Source organism: Planococcus citri, chromosome 2 (assembly GCF_950023065.1).
Source record: "Planococcus citri chromosome 2, ihPlaCitr1.1, whole genome shotgun sequence".
In the NCBI taxonomy this organism is placed as follows: domain Eukaryota; kingdom Metazoa; phylum Arthropoda; class Insecta; order Hemiptera; family Pseudococcidae; genus Planococcus; species Planococcus citri.
The window spans coordinates 36615025-36635816 of record NC_088678.1 but is presented as its reverse complement, the minus strand read 5'-3'; the positions used below and the strand labels follow the sequence as shown (position 1 = coordinate 36635816).

General features: G+C 36.8%; 2 protein-coding genes across 3 annotated transcripts in view; both read left to right on the top strand.

Moving 5' to 3' along the window:
* The window catches only part of LOC135835593 (zinc finger protein 62-like), a 45405-nt gene that overhangs the window by 1118 nt on the left and 23495 nt on the right, over positions 1 to 20792 (top strand). For both annotated transcript variants that reach the window (XM_065349928.1, XM_065349927.1), the window contains exons 2-5: positions 234 to 441; positions 519 to 662; positions 753 to 875; positions 953 to 1029. In XM_065349928.1, coding sequence (XP_065206000.1) covers positions 259 to 441; positions 519 to 662; positions 753 to 875; positions 953 to 1029 — 527 coding nt within the window. In that variant the 5' untranslated portion in view covers positions 234 to 258. The remainder of the gene's footprint in view (positions 1 to 233; positions 442 to 518; positions 663 to 752; positions 876 to 952; positions 1030 to 20792) is intronic.
* LOC135835599 (oocyte zinc finger protein XlCOF26-like) overlaps positions 11137 to 20792 on the top strand; it is a 38342-nt gene continuing 28686 nt past the window's right edge. Inside the window, exon 1 of the mRNA XM_065349946.1 lies at positions 11137 to 11267. The gene's annotated coding sequence lies outside the window, so the exon portion shown is untranslated. The remainder of the gene's footprint in view (positions 11268 to 20792) is intronic.

Sequence of the window (20792 nt, the reverse complement as noted above, 5' to 3'; positions counted from 1 at the left end):
ATTATTTGCATTTTATAAATTAGTTGATATCGTTGAACGTATCTAACGGTAGTAAAAATGCCTCTAATATACCGCCCAACATTATTGAAGTATTCTTGTAGAATACACGTGTGGTGGAGTCGTTACATGGATAATAGATTATGGTAGCATTATTTTCGTCGTGTTTGTTTTTCGTGTACTCGATTGATTTTTTCCGTTCAATGTTTAAATTACCGTCATTAATTTTGTTACAGTTCGTGATCTCATAATATTATAATAATGGAAACTCAAGAGAAAATCGTTGATGTTAACGTCGATGGGACCTTCGTTGTTAAAACAGATGCCGGCGAGTTATGCAGATTATGTGCCAATACGGATAATCAGTTTATTCCTATTTTCCAAGGAGAAGGTTTGGAACACAATCTTTCTCTTAAAATAGAAACGCACCTTCCCATAATTAAGGTATACTCGGAACATTCACTATTTAACTTTCATCGGTTTCATTTTGTTCGTTGCTAATTTCCTTTTTTTTTATGTAGGTTACCGAAGCTGACAAATTACCATTGCAAATTTGTTATCAATGTGCCTCTACGTTAATTTCATGGCACAACCTTTACGAAAGTTGTCGCGTAGCTGATAAAAGATTACGTGAAATTATAGCTGTTGATGAGAAATTGTATCAGGTAAACTGTCGATTTGTAATATTATTCAACTCTAACGAACTAGCTTATATATGTATGTATGTTATTTATCGTTTTTGATGATATTTACAGGAAGATGATTCTTGTGGAGATTTTGCTGATGATTTTCGAGATGATTACGACGACGATACGCCTGTAAATCTCCCTACCGAAACTCCTAGTACCAGCAATTTAGAATCTAATACGTTTAAAGATGTAAGCCAATTAGTTTATTTTTCTTGATATTCATGTGGTGATGATTCGTTTCTGTAATCGTGATGCGTGTGTTTCAGAATCCTACCGAAATACCTACGTTAAGCGAAACTAAATCATTAATTAATGAGACTGAATTAGAAGAAAGTGATGAAAGGTAAAGCATCAAGTTGATTATCACTAACATTTTTGTGGGTTTATGTTAAGATTGTTATACATTCTCTTTCGACTTACGAACTCAAAGAATTATTCTCTGCGTGCCTCGTAACTCAGGCAATTTTATGAAGCATGCTACGTATACCCAATCGTATTGTTCGCGTTTTTACTGCGCTTAATCTGCTAAATTTTAGTCGTTTTATTATTTGTACTGGCAGTACTATGTGTATTGAGGTTTTTAATACTTGATTTTGGATTCGAATCCAATAGTACGGATTTTATCGTTGATATTGATGAGATTGGATGTCGCAGTGCAGGTGGGGGAATGTGTTCGAGGTTGAGCATTTTGGTAATTATTGCAATCATAGCGAAATATCAATGTTTCGAATGACTGAACATGTAAAAATTTGTATCATATTTTGCATCTTACGATAAGCTGTGTCCCCAAATTTTTTGATGCATACTTGTTGATATTTGAAAGCATTATGTGGTTTTTATCGAGGCTATATTTCGAAGTGATTTTATTCCTGGGTATTTTTTTGCTGTCCAAGTGTAAGGGATCCATTAATGAAAATTGGTGAAATCTTGATGCATTTTATGTACGTTCAATTATGCATGCTTTTTGCAACATGAGGACAGAAGGCTCGAGGAAATTATTTTACATTTTACCGAAGTAACCTGAAGCTTACGTTTTATTCGTTTTTGTAAATTTCTGCCACTACCTGCGCATTTTGCTATGAGACTTGAAATTAACCAGCAACGATACTATTTTTACGAATTCGTTTTCGTATAACTACATATAATATGATTTTCATTTGTAATCATGTCATGTGTGATGTATTCTTGAACGTGGCAGTCGGAAGTGAGTCTTCAGGATACGATCACACCCCCTCCCCCCTCTCGCTCTTTTCTAAAACTGACCCGATTCTTCAGTTTCGATAAGCTAAGTTCAAAACTTTTGTTTAAATGCTTGTTCAGATCTTTCTCTTTTTTTTGAAAGTATTGTCCATTAGTTTTCATCTTGGAAAAAAAAGAACGAAAAAAATAACCTGAAACGTTGAGTCATTTTGAATTAATTTTGATTTTCGCCAGATTTTTTTTTTCAATTTTTCAAAGCATGAGAATCATTTTAATACTGTTTTGAATGTGCTTACCAAAAACCTTTGCACTTGTTCCACAATATTTGGGATAAATATCTTTGAAATGGTGATCATTTTTGTAATATACAAATGCTTATCAAAGTACACGTTATTTTGATTATTTTGAACAATGCATTCCGATAATATTACGCTATCATTTGAATTATTTTTATGGTTAGATAGCAATATTGACGTTTCCTTTTCCGTTTCCTGTTTGAGAAGTGATCTTGAGATGGGCAGGGATGAATTTGATGAGTGAAATTTTGAATTTAGATCCATTTGTTTTGTCGATTAGCTGATCTCTGTCGTAATAAAAAAAAAATTTGAAAACAATACATATTTGAAAGTTTTTACTCGACTTACATCAGGTGAAAAATGTTTGTTGCAGTGTTGAATGTCATATCCTTTTTTGTACTAATAATGCAGTCTTATTGCCGAAAAACTTGGTAAAAATAATCTATAAAAAATGATAACAATATTATAGCGAGGTTGGTTTTCATCGTAAAACTTCCCACTCGCGTTTCAGCTTTCGTTTCCTTTCCTATGTAAAAAAAATAAAAGCAATGAACTATACGTAGTGATAATGGTGGGCGATAACGCATGTGCCCTCTCTTTTTCCAGGTATTTGCGATGGAGCGATTGCGACAGCGGCGACGACTACAACAGATCAGATCACATTAACGACTACGACTACGAATACTACTACAATGACCGTGATGATCGATTAACGAAAGTAGCTCAAAGGAGCACTTCCAAAAAGCGACCAAAACAACAACAACAGCGTCGCCGCAGCGCAAAAATACCTAGAACTAGAGAAAGGCCTGCGTTAACGAGCAAAATAATAGACGATGATGGGTTAACTGGGTCCTCGAATGATTTATGCGATTGCGTATTGAGTCGAACTCGATGCCAAAAATGTTCCGAGTTGAACAGATTCAAATGTTATTATTGTCCTATGGTGTTTCTTAAAGTAGACGAACGTAATCGTCATTTACGCGCTTCCCATCGTAAAGAATTGCTGAGAAATTCATTCGAGTTGTTTTATAGAGTTGGTCAAAAGATAGAGGAAGACGAAGGGGAAGTAGTTGATGAGATAATAACCGATACTATCGATCAGCTGCCCCAAAATAGTGAATACGAGTGTGATAACTGCGCTGTTCAGTTCGGTGATAAAGTTACCCTGATTGAGCATTTGAATGATCATGAAAAACATGAGAAGCAGATAGTCGTAAACGATGACGATTTTGATGATCGAGAAATCTCCGACGCGTCAGATGAGCACGACGAAGATGAGGAGACAATGGAAGCTCGTCGACAATATCTTTCTATCGCTGTAGCCAGACGCTGTTCTCGTAAAAGTCCCAAGACGCTCGCATGTAGTAAAAAATCTAATATTTCGTCGGAAAACGCCGCAAGCGACAGTGCAGCCTACGAATGCGCCAACTGCGCCGAAATTTTCTCCACCAAGGGGGAAATACGAAAACATTTAAGTTCGGTTCACGGTTTTAAAACACCTAAATTGTCTTATGGGCTGAGATCGAGCACAGCGAAGAAAGAGGAGTCTAAAATTATACAAGAACTAGCTAAGCAATCGTTTAGACAGTTTGGAACTTATACCGTCCCAGAACGTGGTGAACCATCTTCGCAGACTAGCGCCGGGTATTATATTTGCGCCGTCTGTGGTCAAATATTCTTGAAAAGACATTCGTTTACTAGGCACGTGAATCAACATTCATCTAGTCGTTTAAATTGCGATAAATGTAAGAAATCGTTCACAACCAAAGGTGCTCTGCTATCGCATCAGAATCTGAAACATAAAGATTTACCCAAAAACGTGTTCATTTTGAACGGTCGCAAATACCTAAAATGCGAGCAGTGCTCGTTCACCTGTCGTAACGAACGTAATAAAATGGAAGAGCATATGAGAGTGCATACCGGAGAGAAACCATTCACTTGCGAACTTTGCGGTAAACAGTTCCGTACTAAGGCTTTATTGAGAGTGCACAGTAGGTACGTTCACGAAGGGATCAAAGAGCACGCTTGCGATATCTGCGGTCGATGTTTCTCCAATAAAAGGTACATGGAAGAGCATAGACGTATACATACAGGTGAAAAACCACTGATATGCGACCTGTGCGGTAAAACCTTCCGGCAAAACTCATCGCTGACCAAACACGTCGAAAATCATCTCGGTATCAAAAGACACGGTTGTCATTTATGCGGTAAACGCTACTCGAATAGTCACCACTTGAGTATACATATTAAAAGGCATATGGGTGAGGCGAATTTCATGTGTGATCAATGCGGCAAAGGGTTCGTCGATCAGTATCAGTTGAAAAATCATAAAGTTGTGCATTCGGAAGAGCGACCTTTCGTATGTATGCTTTGTGGTACTGGGTTTAAACTTTTGAAGCATTTGAAACAACATGGCAGAACACATAAGACCTGTTGAAGGGAAACCGTACAAATTACTTTGTATTATACGAAGAATGATATCAGTTTTTTATACTATTTTTATTGAAAATTTGAAAATATTTTTTGTATCAGAATTTGTGCTAAGCCTGCCAGAATTGGTTGTTTTATGTTATTCTTCATAATATGGTGTACCATATGGTTTATGAAATGGTCATTTTTTTACTCGAATATATAATTATTTATTTGTTTTAAACTTTTGTCGTTTCATTTGCAGAATGGGCGATAATCCTTTAGTTAACACCTCCCCAGAAAGTTGAAGCAGGTGGGAGAGAGTAATTCGGATATCCCAAATTTAATGGTTCAGTTATGATTTGATTTCTAATCTAGTTTTCTGAGAATTGGAGGGGTTCCCAAAATAGAGGGAATCGATTTTCATTGTAAAAATTAAAAATTACGGAAAAAATCGACATATTCGGATTGATAATTTAGTTGGGCGCCCTTTAAGAATTATTGCGAGAGCTGTTTTTTTTTTTTGGCAAAAATCGATCAATTTGGGCGAAAAATATAATGAAAAAAATCAGCCACAGATTTCATGAACGTAAGTGCGACACATGGCACACTGGCGCATATCTATTTTATCTTCCATCTCTCAGATGATGCAATACGAAGAATTATTTTTCGAATTTGACGCTCCATTTGAAGACTGATTATCTTCCACATTTGGCTATTTAGTGGCAGATTTTTCTATAGAAGCCTTTTTTCATTGCTGCTTTTTGGTTATTGTACAAAAAAAAAAAAATAGGAAATTATAAAGTTGTTCATTTGTGAAAATGATAAGAAATAGAAATAAAAACGATCAAATTATTAAAATATGTAATGTAATAAGAAATTAAAATAAAAATATACCAAGAAAATTCAGTTTAAAAATTTAAAATAAATTGAATAATAAATAAGTATAATCAAAAACTTACAGTTTTGACAAGATTCCTTCTTGCTCCGAGTGAAATGAATTAAGGTTTGGAAACCAGAGATTAGATCAGAAATACGAATTTGGAAATTTGAAAATAAAAATAATAAATGAATCGGAGATTTTAAATTGAGTAAAAATGAAAACAGACAAAACTCAAAGTTGAACTGATTCGCGAAATAGAAATTAAATGAATTCGCGATCTATTTAAATATTGATAAAAAAAAAGGTCACAAAATAAAAGAACTTGAATTAGCAAGAATGAAGTAAACTCTTGAAAATTCTAAAATGAATTGATTTTAAGTCTCTCCTTTGCTTGTATTTATATTAAATTGGACAATACAAGCAAGAGGGAGACTTTGGGCACCTGGATGAGACTTATGTTATTTTGTGGTCATAAGTTTCAATAGCTATTGTAAATGTACCCATCATAAGACAACAGTTTTTTAGCAGAAATTAGCCTAGCATAGTTCTTATTCCACTTACACATTGGATTTTTTTTTTGGCCCAATACCTCTACCACCCCTTGAGCTTGAGCTCGTGTTGGCGGCCGCTTCGACAGCAGGGGTTGCTGTTTCATTAATTACGTTTGGCTCGATTGGCTCCTCAGACACTTGGGCTGATACTTCTGGTCACCGCCGTAGAAGAATTTTACAGAGATAAGAAATGGTGCACTGGTGGAATTATTTTCGATCGACAATGTACGGTATTGGTTAAAACCAACGCTGTACATAACATGTAAAAACAACGAACATTAAGTACTTAGATCTTTTGGAAAACAGAATCGCGTACGAAAAACAAACTGGTGAAAAATACAACCGTTCAGGGTGAATTTGAACTTTCGAACTTATCGAAACTTAATTAAGTAAATCTTTTGGAAAACAGAATCGCATACGAAAAACAAACTGGCTAGAATACAACCATTCAGGGCGAATATGAAATTATGAACTTTTCGAAAGTTGATTTTCTAATGAGGGTTTGCTTATTAAAAAAATAATAAATGAAAAATTAGAAAATATAAATGGTACCTAATAATTGACATTAATTTAAATCTCCACTTCTAATAAAAATGTGTAAAAAATATTTCAACATTGACTTAAAAAGTATTAACAATTACAAATAATTCATAAATTGGTAATTCAAATGATGAGAAATTTATTGATAATAATTTAATAATATTTAAAATTCAAAATGCTAATTTGGCTTGAAAGTTTATAACATGAGTAAAATAAAAAAGAAATATTTCAAAATAGCAAATGTCAATAAATTAATTTTACAGGAAAAATATCAAATTAATCAAAATAACGCAATAGACAAACGGAAGCATTATTGCTGCAATTTTTTTTCAGCTCGTCTCAGTTATTTCACATGATAAATGAGCCTTCTTAATTTTGATATCAAACTCATCTCTACAGACACTCAAATACTCAGTTTTGGCATGCCTGAGCATTTCTGCAGTTGATACCTCATCAAAAATTGAATTGAAAAAAAAAAAAAAAAAAAAAAAAAAAAAAACATCGACACGAGAGGAATTCTGTTCAGACTGAGTTGATATTCAGGAATTTCTATTTGCATAGACACTTTGGTTATTGATGCTGTTCCAGTAAGAAAAATTTCTAATTTGCCAGAATACTTGCTTTTGCTTAAGTTACCACCTTTCCCTATGATGGTCTTCTCTTGAAAGCAACCACACGAATGTAATGTTTATCCTGGCCTTGGCATTTATTAATAATAGTAATACCAAAGGCAACTTTCACAGGAAACTGAATAAACTGATGTCTTTTTATTATAAAAGGCAAACTTGAATCTGAGCTTGTCAAGTCCATTCGCGGTATTAATAACGTTTCTCCTTTCAACTGCCCTGATAAGACTTCACAATATAAATTATTATTATGCATTCGTATAATCATTATAGTCTAGTACCATTAACTAATCCGCAACTTGCATTTAGATTATGTATCAACATCCCAATCGTACACCTTCCCTTCCTTCAATACTAAATTATGAGGAGGTAGACCTGAAGGAGTTGAACTATTAATGAATTCTAACGAATACTCTTCTATTTGTTCGTCACCTTCCTGAATAATACTATTAAATTACAAATCGACATGTCTTGCGCGTTTCGCTGTGGACCACCGTAGGTCTCTAGGTAGTGCCGCCACTACGCCAACATTTTCTCAAAATTTCTAATCGGCAAATAAGAAGGCCTACGTTACACAATAGCGGCATTTCTTCTGCTCTTGTTTACAGATACGTTGTTGCCAATAGTCAGGCTTTGAACATGGCCGACGATAACGAGCTGGTTTCGCCATCGAAATTCATGATGGTGTTGATCGATCCGACGACCGTTCTTGACAACACCAACAACATTAGCGCTACCAGCAGCAGCCAGCGTCGTCGTCGTACTCCAAGAGTTTCTGCGAAAAATGCGTCTATTACATCGATACGGACTTCATCTAGACGTACTTCGGCTACTAGTAAATCTAAACGTACTCGTAAATTGATCGCCGCCAGTGACCAGTCGTCTTCGACGACGGTGGCTGTTGATGATGACGCTACAGCTACGACCGAAGCAAAACGTATCTGTAAACCGTGCTGCGATAAGTGCCATCGTCAATTCAGCAGTCGATACTGTTTGAAGAAACACGTCGAAAATAATAGGTGTCTAATAAAATGGTCTTGTGGTAAATGCGATAATGAGTTTACGACTCGCGATCTGTTACGAGCTCATGTACGCAATGAGCATATTGAATGTAAGTGGAATGATGACGAAGAGAGCGCTTTTGCCAACGCCAATGATAACATTCGCGAGAAAACCGAAGTGGTCGAAGATATTAAAGCGAGACAGTGCGACTTGTGTGAGAAAACGTATCCCAGCAAGCGTCTCATGTTGGAACACAGGCGTCGAGTTCATACGGGTAAATCGCGAGAGCGTTATGTCGACGATAAGACGATGGAATTGATTGTGAGTCGTAGCGTGATCGACGAATTCGGCTTGGTGATTTTGAAATGCGACCATTGCGGATACTGTAGCGAGAATCGGTATCGTTTTCTCGAGCATTACCGTATCCATACCGGAGAAAAACCGTTCATATGTTACCATTGCGATAAATCGTTTCGAACTAAGGTGTTTCTCAAGAAGCATATAATGTTCGTGCACCAAGGTGTGAAAAATTTCCCTTGCGATATTTGCGGCCAAGCGTTCTCCGATCGTAGATTCGTCGAGAGTCATAGGCGTATACATACCGGCGAAAGACCTTTCGTTTGCGATATTTGTGGTAAAACTTTCACGCAGGGTGCGACTCTGCTTATGCATACACGATTCCATTTGAACGTGCGAAACTACCAGTGTGATTTATGCGATAAAAAGTTTTTCCGCCGCGGTCATCTGCAAGTGCATTTGAAACGTCATAATAATATTAAAGACTACGTTTGCCATCAGTGTGGAAAAGCGTTTGTTGAAAACAAAATGTTGCGAGATCACGAAGTAGTTCATTCGGAAGATAGACCTTTCTCGTGTGAAATATGCCGAGCTACGTTCAAGTTGAAAAAGCATCTTATTCAGCATGGACGTACGCATAAGAACAGGAGGTAAGATGGGCTTGGTCGTGGAAGCTTTTAGCACTTTCTCGAAAGTGATGAAGGAAGATGTGTGATTTATGATTCAGTGGAAGGTCGAGAAGGTGTGCAGGGAAAGTTGAAACAGTGGGTAATTTATACTCGATAGGTGCATTTATACAGTCTCTGACTCGATATTGTAATTTTTTAACGCGAAAATATCGTCGTGGTTTTTCGTAAATTAATTTTGATTTGTGAATTTGAATACATGTTTTTTTTTCAACTTCATAAGTGTCAATTTTTGTCTTCGTTTTTTCTTTGAAATAAATGAATGTGGTCAGAAAAAAATGAATTAAATTAATACTGGGTTTCATAAATAGTACATACAACAGCATATCTGAACCAATTATTTCCAATCCTGTCGATATCTAATCCATCTGGATTTAAAATGTAACAGTCAAAGTCCAGTTCTCCATAAAGGAAAGCTGTCTTAATGTCAAAATCATAAGATTGACGAGTTGTCAAAGACTTGGGTCTAATGGTATCTGGAAAACTTTCCCAGAATGGTGGAATTCAGATTATTCTGATCAATTTAGGTCCCTTGATGTTCTTAGTTCTTAAATATCAGATACAATAAGTACAATATTTTCTATTCTTACTAAACAAATGATAACTTTTTTGGGTATAAACCCTACTGAAAATTGAAGAAAATGATTCTCACGATGTCAAATCGATTATATGCGAAAGTAAATAGCTCATTAAGTTCTTTTATAAACACTCGCAAAATTATGAAAAGTTATCTGTCAAGAATATCCTTTTTTCCAGATCTGGCTGGAATCGCCATAATATAATTACGTCGTCGTCTTCGTCACATTCCTCAGATCAGCCGAGCCCATCTGATATGCTCGTATCGCCAGACTGCCCAAATGCCAAAGAAAAATATAGTTGCATCGGGATTAAACTCGAGCCTCGTACTCATGACTGGGAGTCATCCCATTTGAGCAGATCGGCATTATCAAATGAAAATAGCGCAGAAGATGATGTGACCAGTGAAGATGACGAAACGCAGTGCAATGTGGATGATAGTGATGACGATGACGAGTTATCCATACAGACGATGTCAGCTGAAACGTCATCTCGTTGCGATCGCCGATTTAAATGCGAAAAATGTCGCAAAACGTTCGTCAGACGAGCAACGTATTGGCGACACTTGGCTGAAAAACATAATCGTGTCAATATCGCTGATGTTGAACCTAACGAGGCTGTGAGAAAAATTGTAGAGGCGACGTCGACGTTGAAAGTCAAACTGGAATGTGCCGAAGACGACCAGAACGTAGAAAGCGACGATCGAATAACAAACGATGCGATGAAATTATCGGATAAAGAAGACGGTGAATTATTTTGCGGAACTTGCGCCAAAAGTTACCCCACATCGCAGAAACTTAAAAGACATATTCGCCAAGTACATGGTAATAAGTCGAAAGTACACCAGAATTTGAAAGACTTCTGCAGTAAATTCGCAATTAGCGATGGGTTCCTTTTATGCGATATGTGCTCTTTTCGATGCAACCAATTCAGACGTCACCGATTTATGGAACATTATCGCATACATAATGGGGAAAAACCTCACAAATGTGGCGTTTGCGGTAGAGCTTGTCGTACTACATCCATACTCAACAAGCATATTCGTACGGTGCACTTTGATTGCAAATTATACGTGTGCGACGTGTGTGGTAAATCTTTCTCGGAGCGTCGTAATATGGAGGAGCATATCCGCATTCATACCGGAGACAAACCCTTCGTCTGTGATCTATGCGGTTCACGATTTACCCAACAGTCATCTCTGGTCTCGCATAAAAAATCGCATGAAAATCGACGCTCGTATCAGTGCGATGTTTGCAAAGCGACATTCAATACAAATTCTGTGATGGTTAGGCATATACGTAATACGCATTCGAAAGAGAAACCTCATCGATGCGATCAATGTGATAAAGGTTTCTCAGATAAGGATTTGCTCAATCGTCATAAAACGGTGCATTCGCAAGAGACGCCATTCTCGTGTAAATTATGCGGTGCTCGGTTTAAGTTGAAAAGGTACTTGCAGCAGCATGACCGGATTCATCAAAGAAGGGCGTGAGCGTGTAGTGGTGGATGGGCCAGGTAATTTTTTAATTATGAATTATTCTGTCCGCGTTTTCGTGTAAATGGTAAAATATAAGTACGTCGCATTGAGTTGACAAAATTATGCGTATATAAGCTGTGTCCATTGTGGTATAAAATTTTAGCTTGGAAAATAGGAGGAAAAATTTTTGATAAGAGAAGTGGCAGTTTTACTTGAGATAGGTATAACGTAGGTAAAGGAAAGGAAGTAGGAAACAGGGATTTTTACGTGGAATGGGTAAGAGGATCTAGTAGGATGAGAAACCCTCATTTTCATACACATTTATAATTTTTGATAAAAATATAAATTCCCATTTTCTATTTAAAATAAAACTAAAATATCTTCGAAAAACACATTAACACAAAAACAAGTTTATGATTTTTATCATTTTCCAACACCCGGCACAACCTCATCGCCACGTTGCCTGAGGCGCCCATATTCGGCTCATTTGAGCCAGTGTAGATTTCGAAGTTATGAACATAGAGCACAGAACAGTTTTACATACTTGAACACGATCTTAATTGGTCTGAATGAAGCATTCAATTGTATAATTTCGAGATTTTCGCGTTCTGTTTTCTGATTTTACTCTTGTGTGAGCAACACTTTTCAGAGTAATACAACGTTGTAGAAATTTTGCCTCCTCTCTGGAGCAGATTCGATAGCTTGAAATCTCTAATGAAACTTGTAAATTATATCAATGTTGATCGTTCTGACCTTACAAAGTTTACTCTCAACGTCATGTTTGCATTTTAATTACCTAAAATACAACCATTATTTCGTAATTCGCGTTTCGCCTTCTTTGCCTGATTTCTCTTCCACTTGGGTGGATTTGATCGTATTTTTCTTGTGTTTTCAGTCGTAACTTGGGGTGATGCACAGTATTCATCGTCGTCTTCTGAATTTTTAAACTTTAAAAAATTTTAAAACAACTCACCACGGAAACAAGACTTTTACATTAATTATTCTCAGGAAAATAATTAAAAAACAAATTGTAACAAAACGCAACGAAAGAACAATATGAATATTATTTTTGAAAGCAATTTACCTATGTGGATGTACACAGCTACACACGCCTTCCTAACATACTTCTCCCTTTTAGCTGTTGCAAAAATTGCGATTTTTTTTAAATAAGAAAAAAACAAAATAAAGTACAAAATTGAAATAGAATAGTCTCTAAGGTGTCTCTGTAGGGGGGGGGGGGAGTCCGGGGGCTGGAGTTGGTCGGCCTGTCTTGCCAATGTTGGTTTCCTGTTATGAACGTAATGTATAGATCCCTTGACCACTTGATGCTGTTAGAGCACATGAGTCGCCTCATCACCGACCCATACCGCCTTGAGATCCGAAGTTCTCGGAGGACGGCATCATTTGCCGGATCCCAGGATCCCAGTGCCCCAACTAGCATCACGTCTGTGTATACCGCATATCCTTTTTACCGAAGCTCTTCCGATATGTCCGCATATTTTTCAATCTTGCGTCTACGGACCTCTGCAAAGGAGGAGTAGCGGTTTTCAAAGTTTCACGACTTGCTTTCTGGTATCAGGATGTTCTATACTGACGACAATATCAGGCGTCTGTAATGTAATGCAGAATTAAATTCATATAACTATGCATACAATTATTTAACCAATGCCAACTGATGTACTCACGTTAAAATTTTTCGCTTTCAAGACCCAATTACGTAGATTTTTGATAAGATGGGGAAAATCGCTGATGAAAAGTAATGGCCGTTCTACATCACAGCAATGAGGAGCCGATATATTGTTTTCATTTATGCCCTCTAGGGTCCAGACTGCGGGATTCTAGCTCGCTGCATCCCTCCCAACTGCGTCTGTTAAATGTAATATTTATCAGGGTGTCCACAGGTCTGGAAAACCTGGAAAACCTGGAAAAGTCAGGGAATTTGGTCGGTCTGGAAAAGTCAGGGAAAAGTCAGGGAATTTCGTAATTTTCACGCAAAATCCCTGGAATTTTGAAAAAACGATCAATTGAAAATTTTGAATAAGGACCTGTGATGAAAGGAAAACACTGTTTTTCACTTCTCGAAACGAAAATTTTCAAAAGCTTTTGCCCTCGCTTCGCTCGGGCTTGTTTTCTTTTCTTTTTCAAAAGCAACATGAAAATTTCTAGATTATAAAAATCAAGTTTTTATGCCGAGAAATGAACTCCTCACGAAAAAAACATCGTTTTTAAGCATCTCGAAATACATACAAATTCACAAGAGCTTTCGCCCTCGCTTGGGCCTGTTCTGTTTTCTTTTTCAAAATCAACTTCCTTCAAAAAAAAAAAAACATTCTTCAAATATTCTTCAATTTTAAAAGCCAAAAAAATCTATTCATCCTCACATAAAAAAACCTCGTTTTTATGCCTCTCGAAACTCAAATTCTCAGAAGCTTCGCCCTCGCTTCGCTCGAGCCTGTTCTCTTTTCTTTTTCAAGAGTAAACTTCCTTCAAAAAAACATTCATTCCAATATTAAAATTTAAAAAATCAAAAAATAAACATTCTTCGCATTCAATAAAAAACTCGTTTTCAGGCATCTTAGAATGAAAATTTTCGAAAGTTCTCGCCCTCGCTTCGCTCGGGCCAATTTGTCTCTCATTTTACAATGAACAAATTTCACATTTTGAGGCCTTCAAAAATCAAAAAAAGAAAAGAAAAATTTTCATAAATTATAATACATTTTTTTTTATCAATTGCCCAAACTTAATGCATGTTTTATTCATTTTCAATTAGAAAAGTTAATAATCAAAGTTAAGCTGTTTTTTATATCCGAAGAAGTATCAAGTTCGAAGAGAAGCTTATGAAAAAAATTACCCCCCCCCAATTTTTCAATTAAAGTATGGGGTGAGCATAGAAAATTGAGAAAAATGGTCTGGAAAAATGGAAAAATTGGTCTGGAAAACCTGGAAAAGTCAGGGAAAATCATTTCCAGAAATGAGTGGACACCCTGTTTATTGCCCTCACGAATAGATTTGTAGTTATTATTCCTGCTGAGAGATACATGAGAGTAACTATATTACACAGAATATGTACGACTATGTACGAATTACTTTATCTCTTATCGGGACAATACACGATTACACAATATAAAAAATACACACAAATATGAATGAGGATAAGTCCTCTTAAAACGCTTATTTATATACTAAACTTATACAATAACACATTAAACCAAGGAGAACCTTTCGATAATATAAAGATCACGTAAAACTGACAGCCTTACTCGATTTTGGAAAGACTGTGCCGGACTCGCGCCGCTCAGTAGGCACGTAGCCCCAACCGACGCTCTTTGCAGTGTTACCCTTCTTATAGGAAAATAGCTTCCATAATAATTTTGTGAAGCACAGTTCCAAAAGCGGCACCTCAGCTTAGAAATGCGTCGATAGACTGGATGTAATTTCCTTGGAACGGCTGGAAAATAAGGACCAGAGCATGATTGCCTTCTTTATCCACTTGATCTGCCGGAGTATAATCCACTAAATCTGTAAAACCAATGATCCGCATAGTTTTTTTTATCGAATTTCAATGCTTCAGTCAGCTTCATTTCATCTAATACTATTATTACTACAACTGTCTGGGTTCCAATATCAACCGGATGGATGTTCAATGTTTATACGTACTCTGAAAAAAATTGAAACCATGAGCAAGTTTTTCACTTAGCCCCCCTTCGTTTTATTATAATGAGCTCATTAGGGTAGATCGCAAAAATGAAGTCGAAGAATTTTGACCATATTATTCAGCTGAGATCTTCATTTCAAATTTGAATTCACCGAGACAAAATTTCGGTTTTGGAGGTATTCCTGGATAGGAAGATATAGACATTCAAAGAGAGGATATTTTCAAAAAAATCGTAGCTTTTTTTCGTTTCAGTCCCTACTCAACTTATTTTGAGAAAAATGATCCATCCAGTTCTAAAACATAATTCTGGGATCATTTTTTGCAAAACAGGTTGGATATGGAACTCGGAGCAAAAAAATCACAATTTTTTCTAAAATATACATTCTTTTTGAGGTCTTACATATCTCTGTTCTACAAACACTTCATCCGGGACCAACATTTCTTCTGAGTGACTTTCAACTCACAATGAAGGTTTCCACTGAATGTGGTCAATATCCTATGACATTTTTTTTACGATCCATCCTAGAGATTAACGATTTTAGAAATCAGTATCTCCAAGACCTTAACGAAGCTTAGACCACACGAATCACTCAATTTTGATGAATTCAACGAATTCAACAGGGTTAGGGGTCAAATGAAAGTTGTTCAATTTCCACATGGAAGAACTCATAAAACATGTCGAGCAATGAGATTAGTATTTCTTGTATGGGATAACTCATGAGATCAATTAAACCATCATTGTCCAATCACGTTTTCTCTGAGCTTTTTCAACTTTCACCCCGGCATTGACTTTATTTGGGACTTTTTCGGCATTCCTTCGGGGCCTAGGGCGCTGCGGTTGTTGATGAAAACTTATAAAAATACTTATATTGGAATTTTCTTCAAATGTGTGACAAACATTGTGAACTGTCTCATTTTGAGATTCTCTCTGCAGACCACCGTTTTTCACTTTTTTCTAAGAATTGCAGCTTGTTTCAGTATTTTTTGAGGCAGTAAAATATAAATAAACTAAAAAACAAATAAACAAGTAAAATAACCAAAGAGCAGTTGCGAGAAAAGGAGATCGCGAATGCCTTTTGATTATGATGTGCTTTTTAAAGAAAGAATAATTTCAACAGACACAATTGATTCACAAGATTTCACCGAACCATACAACGGTTTAGTGGCTATTTCATTTTCAATGTCATATTTAGTGTGTATTGTTCGTAAAAAGTTGCTAAAATGGCTTCCCCAAGACTAGAATTCCATAATCACTTTGATAAACCTTGTGCAAATAGGTACACATTTTTTTTTTTGAGCATTGTACATTTAGTTGTAACAACTCGATAACTGATTGATTCGGGGGATTCAGTTTTGCATTATGCATATGTTTTCGTACATTTTTACGCGTAAAATATCATTGCTAATCACAGATATATACCTTCTAGAGAAGCCGATGATACCAAGCGGGCGATAACGTATATGCCCTTTTTTGCAGATACGCGAAGAGCACATTGCCGCCATTACAATTGCCGTCGTCGTTGCCGCAGCAACCGCCATTGCCGCAATCATCACAACTACCTCTACCTTCTCCATCATTGCTGTTGTCGTCTTCACCAACGCGACAAATCGAACTCGATGGTGGCGGCACGAATCAAAAGTCTAGTATGTCTCTGCTTGAAAAGGCGTTGATCAGATCGGATTTGGACGACGCATCATGCAAACGCGCCAGCCTTAGGTGTAACTTTTGCCCGATGGTATTCGTAAAGAAGGCTCATATAGCTCATCATCTTAAATCCAGTCATTCGACCGGAGCGTTTGCCAGAGTTGACGACAACGGCGGCAGCAGCGGTGGCGGCGACGATGGTGGCCAATCCAGCTCTGCGAAAGTGGCTAAAAAACGAAGTAGAAGTTTGCCGATGACAGATTCGAAGACGACCAAAAATTGGCAAACGAAAGCTAAAAAAGCTAAAAGTAATCGCGACGGTGACGATAGTAATAAAAATGTGAGTGGTTCGGATAAGGCTGTCAAAAAAACGTTTCCGTGTAATATTTGCGCGAAAGTTTGTCTATCGGGTGCCGGCTTGAAGAAACATATTAACATGCATGAAAATGGTGGAAATGGCACGAGCATGGCGAAAGTGAGGTGCGAATATTGCCAGCTGATGTTTAGCAGTGCCAAAGACAAACACGATCATGTCAGTAGTTATCATAGAATCGACGTACCTTCGAGTGGAAACGATGCGAAAGACGGCACCGATGAGCGTGATGCTTCGAACGGCGCCAGTAATTTTGTACGAAATATCTTACTGGAGGAATTATTAGCCAAAGGAGACGACGAAAAGGAGAATTACACGGATGGAGCTGACGGCGACGACGATTACGAAGACGACCCCCCGGATGACGAGGAGGCCGCTAAAAAAAAGTCGAAGTCGAGTCGTCAAGGTGCGCAAAAAGCTTTCGCGTGTGTAGAATGCGATAGAACTTTCCTATCGAAATCTGGATTCGGTCGTCATATGAAATCGTCTCATTCGACTAAACGGCTAGCCGATGGCGGGTACGGGTGCGAAGTCTGTCTAAAACAGTTTCCCACTCAGAAAGCCTTGAAGCGTCACAAAGGCAACGTTCATCGCACCAAACGCGCCCGGCCGACAGGGGAAGAAGATCCGTTCAGTAAATGGTACGTGTTCGCCGATGGCCAAAAACACCTCAAGTGCGACCAGTGTAAATACAATAGTTTATGGTACCACAAAGGTCGCTTCTTGGAACACTATCGAATTCACACCGGCGAAAAACCGTTCACTTGCGACGCCTGCGGTAAACAATTTCGCACCAAGACACTGCTTCAGAAACACGTCCTGTTCGTGCACGAGGGCGTCAAAGACCATCCGTGCGATATCTGTGGTAGATGTTTTTCCGATAAAAGGTACATGGAGGATCATCGACGCATTCATACTGGCGAAAGACCCTACGTCTGCGATCTGTGCGGCAAAACTTTCAAGCAGAGTGCTTCGTTGTTTATACACAAAGAGCTGCATAAAGGACTACGTAAGCACGTTTGCGAAATGTGCGATAAAAGGTTCACGACGCGGTCCAGCTTGACTATACATATTAAAAGGCATATCGGCGAGAGGAACTTCATCTGCGCTACCTGCGGCAAAGCATTTGTCGATGGTAAACACCTGAAAGATCACATGGCCGTGCATTCGAACGAACGACCTTTCGCGTGCGAATTATGCGGCGGCAAATTTAAATTATTGAAACATCTCAAGCAGCATGGTCGAACTCATAAGCGAGATTATGTAGCGTGACAAGTGTGATTTTAATAATTTTTATCCTTCTTTTGACATGTTACTGGTGTCATATCGAGTTATGGATGGGAGTTGCGACTTTATAAAGGAAAGTAATTGACGGGAAAGGATTAAGAGGATGGATTAGGTCAACAAACGAACCAATTGTGGGGATTGTGAAGATTGTGAATGGTTTTTTTTTTCGTACGTTTTGCAAATGTATCCAACACGAATGAAGTTTCTTGCGTGCATTTTTTGTGTAATTTTTTAGTACTAATTTTTTTATAATGATCCCTTTTTTTGCGTTTGTTCTTAGCAAGATATTTGTATGTATGTTTTATAAAGCCTCCAGTATTCTAAAGTTGAATTTCTCTTCGATTGAATGAATCGTAAAATTATTACTTTTGTGGTCTCGTTGATACATAATGCGAATGTGTTAATATATTATGTTGAATTATTTTTCGTTATTATGTGTATTTTTGGAAAACGTACGTATTTCAAATTCGTCAATTTTTTCAAGTAGTTCTGTTTTTTCAAAAGCAAAAAAAAAATCATCCAACATTTTTTTTGAAATATTTAGGTAATCAGTATACTGAATCTCGAAACTGCATAATCAACACAAAATGATGCTTTTTCAAAATTCCATTTATGACAATAATAGCTGTCGACTTACTTCCACAACAATGAGTACTTCGAATCGAATAATAACACAGAGACAATATCACGTAATACAACCAAGAGTACGGAGAGTAACAAAATTGTACCTAAGGGGTTTTCTTTAAGAGCTCTCAGGATCTCAGTTTGCTGCTAAAGGATCATTGTGATTGAATCCTGATAACCTCCTTCAAAATTTGGCCTTTGTCCTCGACCTTAGCCTTTACCACCTTTACCCCCCTCTATTTGTACTCATCTATTATAAAATATCAAGTATCACTCAATAATACTTCTGTCTCAATGCATCCAATCATGAGTCATGGGAACACTTATGTACTCAAATGAACACATAAACCACTGCAGAAGATTTTCATTTTCAAGGCTAACGCCTGAATCATGCAGTGTTCATTTTTGTTTGTTGATCTGAAAATGGCACAATATTTACTTTATGACAGAAACAAGGAGTTGTACCCGCCCTGTAGTTGTACTTGTGAACAGAATATTTTTAATGAGTCACAGCATTCGTTTATGTTTGATTTTATTTTTGATGGAGCACTACGGTTCGATAATATTTCAATTTGATTAAGAAGTACAAAATCAATAGGTAACATTTATTTTGATAAAAATAAGAATAAATGTAAAGTAAAAAATTATAGCATACGTAAACAATGAAATAAAAAAAATGAAATGCATTATTTGGTTTTGCAATCACATTATTCTATCCCAAATGAAATAGCTGAAATTCGATAAAATGTTTATAAAAGTGGGAAGAAGGTACCTACTTAAAATACATCTAAAACAGTCAAATGCAAATTAGGAAGTATAAAAATGAATAAGATTCAAGTTGATAAAAATAACACTTATGTAAAAAAATAAAAAATGAAAGTTGAATAAGTAAAGGAAAAAAAAATAGCGCATAAAAGTTTTCATTTTGAAAAAGAAAAATTGATAACTTACGAAAAAAACACAATCACGATTGGTGGCTCTTTAAGTCTTTAGTTCGCGGGATCCGCTCTACGATGACTCCCAAAATGATCAACAAAGTAGCATAATCACTTTTTGTCAATCTATTGGATGAATTTCTTCGGTCTTCCTCTTTTTCTTGTAGGAGTATCGTCCGCAGTTGCACGTAGTTATTGTATAGATTCTATCAGCTTCCGATCGGGCCTGCAGTTGGGGAATTCTTCTGTTTATGAAGTTTTTGTTCGCTGTCTCTCTCCATCTTTTTATATCCGTATAAGGGATGTGGCGTATTTTATACGTGGCCTGTGTGAACCACACCCGGCACATTGAGTGGTGTTCGTGTCACTGGAACTGTACCTGATATCATACTTGTTGTCGCCGGCGGTGGTGTCGGCGTCACTCTTGAAGTTACTCTGAACACTTTGAACCAATCTAGTCTTGATGATGGTTGGATATAATCTTGATCGACTAGATCTTCCTCTTAGTTATCTGCATATCTGTTGTAAAGTCAAAGGATTTTCATATAGGTAAAAGTGTCTAAGCTACATATAATTGAAAAATACTTACTCCGTAGTTGGATACATTTTCAAGTCAAGTTTTATCGCCCCTGAAATTAACTTATTATACCTTGTATGAAATTTAGAGCTAGCTCTATAATGAGAAAACGAAAAAAAAAAAAAAAAAATAGTAAAATAGTTTTATTACAAGAAATATGTAGAAATGGCTAAAATTATGTAACAAAATTTAAAATAAAAAAAACAAGTCATTTTTAGTGAAATAAGCTAAAAACAAAAACAATAATAGAAACTATGCAACCACTTCATTTGTTTGATTTGCTATTTCTCCGTTTCAATGCATCAGTGTGATTTAATTAGTAAGTCGCAAACCTCATTACCTACAGAAAAAATAATTTCACTTTTGAATAATAGCGCTTATTGAAGCAAGATACACACGTATGTACATTTCACCCAAGCTGTATTGGGTAGTTGGCATCTTGAGTATCACGTCGAATGCTCGCTTAA